The sequence below is a fragment of the Otolemur garnettii genome, unplaced genomic scaffold (genome assembly GCF_000181295.1).
Source record: "Otolemur garnettii isolate 467f Iridium unplaced genomic scaffold, OtoGar3 scaffold00048, whole genome shotgun sequence".
Classification (NCBI taxonomy): domain Eukaryota; kingdom Metazoa; phylum Chordata; class Mammalia; order Primates; family Galagidae; genus Otolemur; species Otolemur garnettii.
In genome coordinates this window covers 7,436,685-7,444,950 of record NW_003852443.1, presented here as the reverse complement: position 1 = coordinate 7,444,950, position 8,266 = coordinate 7,436,685, and the positions used below count along the sequence as shown (strand labels likewise).

General features: G+C 35.5%; 1 protein-coding gene across 3 annotated transcripts in view; it reads right to left on the bottom strand.

Moving 5' to 3' along the window:
* Positions 1 to 8,266, bottom strand: part of CCDC141 (coiled-coil domain containing 141) — a 187,236-nt gene that overhangs the window by 130,075 nt on the left and 48,895 nt on the right. For all 3 annotated transcript variants that reach the window (XM_003791474.3, XM_023514171.1, XM_023514172.1), the window contains exons 4-5: positions 4,664 to 4,855; positions 498 to 606 (exon numbers count right to left, since the gene is read on the bottom strand). In XM_003791474.3, the coding sequence (XP_003791522.1) occupies positions 498 to 606; positions 4,664 to 4,855 (301 nt within the window). The remainder of the gene's footprint in view (positions 1 to 497; positions 607 to 4,663; positions 4,856 to 8,266) is intronic.

Below are 8,266 nucleotides of genomic sequence, written 5' to 3'. Positions count from 1 at the left end.
AGCCGTCATTGTTGTTTGGTGGGTCCAGGCTGGGGATTCGAACCCGCCACCTTAGGTGTACGTGGCTGGCGCCTTAGCAGGTTGAGCTATAGGCGCCGAGCCCCATTCTTTGACTCTTAGAAGGAACATTCACTGAACTAACCATTTATTCAATCAAGAAATATTTCTTGAGGTTCCACTATGTGCCAGGCACCTTGCTTGATGCTGAAGATAAAAGGATAAACAAGGTAGACGGTTTCTCAGGAACCGAAATTTAGCAGACTAAGTGACCTAATCACCTGGGAGCTGCTTCCTCTACCATCCCCTCAGAACTGTTTACAAATGGTTCTTTCTTTCCAAAGATGAACAAAAATATAGCTTTATTTAACCTTTCTTGGAACAAGTAGAGGTGTGCATGGATAGATAAGTTAAAAATACATTTTCAAATTCATAAGAATCTCATATGAAATCTGTAAAAATCTTTCAAAGCATCCATAAGAAATAAACACATTTCTTGCCTTTAGTATGATGTTCATGAAGCTGAAGAAGTGATTTTAAGGACTCAGCACTCTCAAATTCATGAGTATTCTGGAGGAAGTCTTCAGCTTGGTCTATTTTAATAGCAAACTACAAACAGAAATACAAGGAAAAGACATTTGAAAAAATTAATGTGCCACTTTTAATTATTTGCAGATATTTTTCATAACTTAATGACCTAACCAACTGTGTCTGTTTGGGCAATTGTGCACGTTTGTATCCAAGTGTGTTTTTGTGATGGAGCATTTGTGTGTGTGAGGGCTTAGGGTGTTTCTGTGAGGGTACCTGTTTAAATATAGCCAATTTACAAGTGACACAGTAAGAACTGTCTTCTCCTTCCCTTGGATTCCATTCACATCTGGAAATAAGTATGCTGAAATAAACCAATTTGTTTACTGCTCAAACGTCTATTAATTTTTTTGAGTAAGACTACTGTGTTCTATTCAATGAATATTGTCATCCTCAATGTTCTAAGAATGTTAAAGAATAAGCAAAAAGTTTGAGGGAAACCAACAAAAGCTGAGGGAAACCAACAAAATGTTGAATAAGACATAATTACAAGTAATTTTAACTTCAGAACTCATTTAGAAGGTTCAAATATAGTTCAAACTGAGCTTAGAAGCGAAATATGCAAGTTCCAGGATAATAGTCTATTCCCAGTTTTTATACAAAGCACAATATATTTATACACACACATCTATATTCATACAGAAAATGGTCTTAAAGGATACACACCAAACATTGACCTTAACAGAAGAAATGGAATTAAAGATGGGTGATGCTATGCATTCAAGGAAAATGCATAATAATTGAATACCCTAAGTGGTGAAGAATATAAAGGCTTTTTGTTTTTCTCCATAGAGGAAATAGGAGAGAGAAAGAAAGAGACAGTTAAAGTGATCTTAAAATTCTCAGGGACGTAATCTTAGAAATAAATTTTAGAAAAAGGTAAAACAAATATCTTTGTTTATACTGTCACAGTATATCTATAGTGGTACACAAATAGCTGGCTCATTTTCGCATAGTCAGTGGGAATTATTATAGTTTGTAAGAGCATTTTTTAAATTTCAAAGTATTACAGGGATGGGTACGTTTTTGGTTACATGGATAGCTTTTACGATGTTTGAGTCAGGTCTATTAAGTGTGCCCATCACCCAAATAGTGTTCATTGTACTGTCAAGTACGTTTTTTCCCATCCCCCTTGCTTAATCTACACTGAGTTTTACTTCTCTTTGTGCGCACATGTGCTTATTGGTTAGCTACAATTTAATTATGAGTACGTCTACCTTTAGATACTTCACTTAGGATCATAGTCTCCAGTTTTGTCCAGATTGTTGCAAAAGGCACTAATTCATTCTTTTTTATGGATGAATAGTATTTCTATAAAAGTATTTTAATCAATATGTTCACCTTTAGATTAGATTTAAAAGACTATATTAGAAGCTCCATGGTTGAACACTTCCCTGCACTGCCCACCTCCTTAAGTTGATCTAATTTTCATAAACCAGACATGCACCACATGTACTTATCGGTACAGTAGGCCTCGTTCCTTATGTTGACCACCTCTGTAGGTTGACTTGGTTGTTGCAGTCCGCTGGGTGGCCAACTCACAGAAGTCCTACTGTAATTAAGGAAAAGTCTCGATATGAAAGACCTGCTAGTCTACCACAGTGGTTGTCTTTTTATCCAAGTCTTCTCCAAATTATCATCTTTGAATTTAGTGGTTTTCAAAGTTTTAATGAAACTATTTGATTAATACAATCTACTGCCTTTTGATTATTTCAAGGGCCATACAAAGTCCAATTATATTTGGAAGGGAATGGTAAGAAAGAGATTGATAAACAGGTGGTCATGCTTTAGAAATGCAGAGAAGGCCTCTGACATCCTGTCAGAACACACTGACAGACACCTGCCACTATCACTCAAGGGCAGTGCCTCTAAATTGCAGTAGTGTTTCAGAAGAGAAAAACTTCCCTGACTGTTAAGTCTGTGGGCCTGATATCACCCTGTATTAATAGTCAACTATGGAATAATAAGTCATTTTGCACTAATAAAGAAGTCCTGCATACACATAGGGCATTAAAGTGACCATATCCAATATCATTTATTCTCTAATTCACTCAATTTCTCACGACTAACTTTAAAGATATTCTTCAAAAAGCACCTCAAAGAGAAAAATAACACACTCCTACATAGGTGATTTGTCCTTTTCCATATAGGACATTATAAAAAGTTTTATAGTCATTGTATAACTTTTATCTATATTTCAACTTCTTATTTAAAATTAAAAATTAAAAAATCAGTAAGCAAACAATGCTTTATTCAGAAAAAGCTTTCCGAAATTTCTGTTAACTTTTATCTTACTAATATTTTCTTTTCCCCACCTAAAAATTACTCTTTTGTTCCTTCTGCAGCTTTTATGGGGTAGAAGTGGCAATGGGGAATACTTATCGAAGACCCTAGATTTAATTTCACCCTCTTCCTTTTCATCACTAATGGAAATTGCTTTGGCATGCAAAAAGGGCATGAAAATTGTGTAGGTGCTTGTCTTCAGCTTAGTATGAAATGGCCCACAAAATGGGAAGCAGGATAATACAAGAAATAATTAGTCTGTTCACTAGATCCAATAAAAGCTAACTCAAGTGTGAGAGTAAGAGTGCTGGGCTGAATTATGGTTTTATGGTTTGACTTAGGATTTCCTTTTACTTCAGTCAGTATCTGAAAGTAATTTGCTCATCATGGAGACAATAGTGAAAATAAGACAGTCTTAACAATAAAACACAGTGAGGAACAAATATTAGGGCTAAGAGAAAAAAAAGATTATTTCCTGTGCTCAAAAGAGCCAAGTTTCAAGGGCAGTTGACACTTAGTAAGATGGGTATAAGTTTTATTTCTTTTCAGGAAAGAAGATTATGTATGGAACTTAGTCCCATGATGGTCTCTAAAATGAACTGTGAGTTGGGCTTCAGTGTTGAAATTGTGGAAAACAAACCTTGGAAGTTACAGTGAAGTTTTTACTCTTCCCTTTTGCTTTTAACTGAGTTCATGATGCCTGAGATTGTCTACCTCAATTTTTATGTTCTATTACTAATCTTCCTTCCTTCATTATTTTGGATTTAAGTCCCATGTTTTCAGTTTAAAAATGTCATATTTTTCAAAGCCAGTGCTTTATCATAACAAAGCAATGCTCTCACATCAAAATGAATGTGCTCCCACTTGACAGAGATGCTGAAAGTGAAATTTCCAATAGCTTACACCAAATACAACACCTTTTTTGATAATGTTCTTTGAATCTCACATTTTGAAATTGAGAACCTCAAGGGAAAAAAAAAATCACAGAATTCAAGAAAAATTGCCAGGAGAAATGACCATCTTAGATCTAGAACTTTTTCCTTCCCTGGTATTTTCATGATTTCAAATTATGAGAAATCAACTACATACCTTAGAAAATTACTCTATAAAGTGTTCTAAATGCAAGACAAACATCCTGTGGAACATTCTATAATTGCTTTTTTAAAACAATAAGTAGCAGAAGAAATTTTATTCTCCAACTTCTAAACCACAAGAACACTCCAGACCAGTATTTCTCAGTAATCTTATAATCAGGATAATTGTTTGATTTAGTAATTGTATGACTTTATTCCAAAGAGAGAAATAAATCATAATGGGTTTTGAGTTGGAGTTCCCATTTTTACTTAATGTTTTACTTAATTATAGGTAGCCATACTTTGTTTTTATTTGAAGACCTAACATTAAAATATTAACAATTTTAATTTTTGACAATCAAAAATTAAATGTATTGTGCATGTCTTAGTTATTATGCCATTTTTGAGCTAACTGTAATGCCTTTTTGTGGAAATAAAACACTTCAGGAGTGCTCATTTGCTCTGAGCAATCAAAAATTAAATGTATTGTGCATGTCTTACACAATTAAATGTATTGCACAATTAATACAATACACAATTAAATGTATTGTGCATGATTGTCAAATTTTTGACAATCAAATTTTAAATGTATTGTGCATGTCTTAGTTATTCTGCCAATTATAGTTATTACATCTAACTGCAATGCCTTTTTGTGGAAATAAAACATTTCAGGAGTGCTCGTTTGCTCTGAGGTGGAAAAGGGAGGTTTTAAAACTACAAACCTCTAAGGCATTTTCAAAAAAATCAGCAGCCAACCTAAGGAGCTGTCTTCTTCTTTCAAGCATGGAGACCAGGGCTGCCCATGCTTCTCCCAGAGTTTGGGCCATGGCATCGTAGACCTGACTTTGATCCTTGTTCTCTTCAGCTGTCTTGTCTGCTTCCTGCAAGAGTTCCCATACTTGATCTTCCAAAGCCTGAGTTCAGGAGAAAAAAGCATAAAGCAGAGTGTTACTCAGTGTAAGAACATAGGATCACACCTAAACCACTTGGATACTTGGAACTGTGTTAGGTCTAACAAAGGTAGTAAGAGAATTTATAAACACAAACTGTTATGCTGGCAGGCCCATCACACAGGTAGGAGAGAGCAATAGAGATGGTGGTGGATCAGAGAGTATGGCCAGGCTAAAGGCACTCACATTCAAATGCTGTTCAAATACTCTTGTGATTTATCAAAGACACATGTTCCAGAGGCTAGAGAATATTATATTGACCTCACTTTTCAAAAAATAAATAAATAGGAAAACTGATTGGAACACACCCAGAGAGTTACCATGAAAAAAAGTTGTGAGGAAATGAACTCAGTAGAAAGTACTGTTTATTCTAAATAATTGTCATCAATTGTTAATATTTCTGCAAAGCTTTATGTAAATAGTAAGCATATATTCTTAAAAGAGAATATTCATAAAGTAAAAGTAAGAATATCTGTACCCAACACTACATTTTGGATAAAATATGGAAAGTGAAGGGGAACATATTCTTCTATAATGGTCCCATTCAGGGAAAGGAAGAGGATGTAATACATTTCATTTCATTCTTTAAGTTAACATGAAATAAAGGCACAATTTTTAAAAATACAGTAGGCTAACTAGCCAGGCATTATGGCAGGCACCTATAGTCCCAGCTCCCATGGAGGCTGAGGCCTGAGGCTTGCTTAAGCCAAAGCGTTTGAGGTCTCTGTGAGCTATGATGATACCATGGTACTCTACCCAGGGCACAGAGTGAGACTATGCTTCAAAATTTGAAAAAAGGAAAAGTAATGTAAAAATAGTATTTACCAATTCTAAAATATCATCAAAAAAGTAACTTTAAAATGTGGTAAAGCAAAGTAAAACAATCAAAAGAAGTAAAAGTAGACTTATCAGGACACATACATGAACATAACACAAAAGATGTAATAAAATATCGATTAACACCAAAAAGCAGATACATTAACTTTTTCAACTAAAAGATAAACCTTCTGAGTAAGTAAAAAAAAGAAACAACAAAATTCAACTAATTTGTGTGCCAGAGTATCTCTCAACTAAAGAGAAATAACTTTTGAAAATAACGAGACGCGGGGAAGATGGCCAACTGGTAGCAACCCTGGTCAGAGGCTCCTGAGCAAAGGAAGAAAAACTGGTTGGAATCAGAATCTATGAAGCCAAAGATGGGGAGCTGAGCCTGCTCAGAACTTTGGCAAGCTGTAAATCCAAGGAGAAAGAACTTCGGCAAGCTGTAAATCCAAGGAAAAGCATTTTAGAACACAAAATACAGCTGCTGCCATTCCACTGTGCCTCAGTTGCCCCAGCACCCGAGAACTGGGAGAAGACAACAGACAGGCTCTGCTTGTCTTTCTGGACAACCAGAAGAAGCCACCAACTGATAAGATCTCCAAACAAGGTAAACTCAGCATGGGGAGGAATCAGTGGAAAAACTCTGGCAACTTGAATAACCAGAGTAGATCAACTCCCCCAAGGAAAAATGGGGCAGATGCAATTGAAGACCCCATCGATAAACAGATGGCTGAGATGTCAGAAATCAAGTTCAGAATTTGAATAGCAAATGAGATTAACAGAATGAAAGAAAGGCAGGAATTAGAATTTCAAAAAATTATTCAAAAGGTATCTCAAGAAATTATTCAAAAGATGTCTCAAGAATTCAACTATTTCAAAGACAAAATGACCAAAGAATTTGAAATACTGAGATAAGAGGTTACAGCCCTCAAGGATCTGAAAGATATGGTGGAATCCCTCCGTAACAGAGTAGAAAAAGCAGAAGAAAGGATCTCTGACATTGAAGACAAAGCTTTTGAAGAAGCCCAGGAGTGCAAAGATCAAAAGAAATGGAGAGCAAAAATGGATCTCACTCTCAGAGAGCTCTCGGATAATTCGAAAAAAACTAATATTTGCCTTATAGGAATGCCTGAAGGTGATGTAGTTGCTTCACAAAATACAGAGGTTCTTCTTCATGAAATTATGAAAGAGAACTTTGCAGACACACCAAGAGATTCTGAAATTCAGATAGCAGATAGTTTCAGAACCCCAGCACAACTCAACCTGAACAAGACATCCCATAGACACATCATAATTAACTTCACCAAAGTTAAGATGAAAGAGAAACTTCTGACAGCAGTCAGACGTAAGAAAACCATAACCTACAAGGCGAAGAGTTTTAGGATGACTGCAGATCTCTTGGCTAAAACCTTTCAGGCGAGAAGAGGATGGTCATCCACTTTTAATCTCCTGAAACAAAATAACTTTGAACCCAGGATCCTGTATCCGGCTAAACAGAGTTTCATCTATGATGGAGAAATTAAATACTTTAATGACATTCACATGTTGAAGAAATATGCCATAACTAAACCAGCTCTCTAGGAAATTCTCAAATCTATCCTCCACAATGACCAGTGCAATCCCACACCACAAAAGTAAACCAATTCAGAAACTTTTGATCACATTCCAACTTCCACAGTGGCGAAAGGATTAAAAATATCTACTGGACTTTTGAGCAACTTGATGCCCAAAATTTTACCAGGCTTATCAATAATTTCAATCAATGTGAATGGCTTAAATTGTCCTCTCAAGAGGCATAGATTGGCTGATTGGATACAGAAACTTAGACCGGACATCTGCTGTATTCAAGAATCGCACCTTACTTTAAAAGATAAATATAGACTCAGGGTGAAGGGATGGTCATCTATATTCCAGGTTAATGGAAAGCAGAAAAAAGCAGGTGTTGCAATTTTATTTGCAGATACAATAGGGTTTAAACCAACAAAAGTAAGCAAAGACAAGGATGGCCAATTTATATTTGTTAAGGGTAATACTCAATATAATGAGATCTCAATTATCAATATCTATGCACCCAACCAGAATGCACCTCAATTTATAAGAGATACTCTAACAGGCATGAGGAACTTGATCTCTCTCAGCTCCATCACTGTCGGAGATTTTAACACTCCTTTGGCAGTGTTGGACAGATCCTCCAATAAGAAGCTTAGCAAAGAAATTTTAGATTTAAATTTAACTATTCAACTTTTGGACCTGATAGACATCTACAGAACTTTTCATCCTAACAAAACTGAATACACATTTTTCTCATCAGTACATGGAATATACTCCAAAATCAATCATATCTTAGGTCATAAGTCTAACCTCAGTAAATTTAAAAGAATAGAAATTATTCGATGCATCTTCTCCGACCATCACTGAATAAAAGTTGAACTCAGTAACAACAGGAATCTGCAGACTCGTACAAATACATGGAAGCTAAATAACCTTATGCTGAATGATAGATGGGTCAGAGATGAGATCAAGAAGGAAATTACCAAATTTTTAGAACATAAT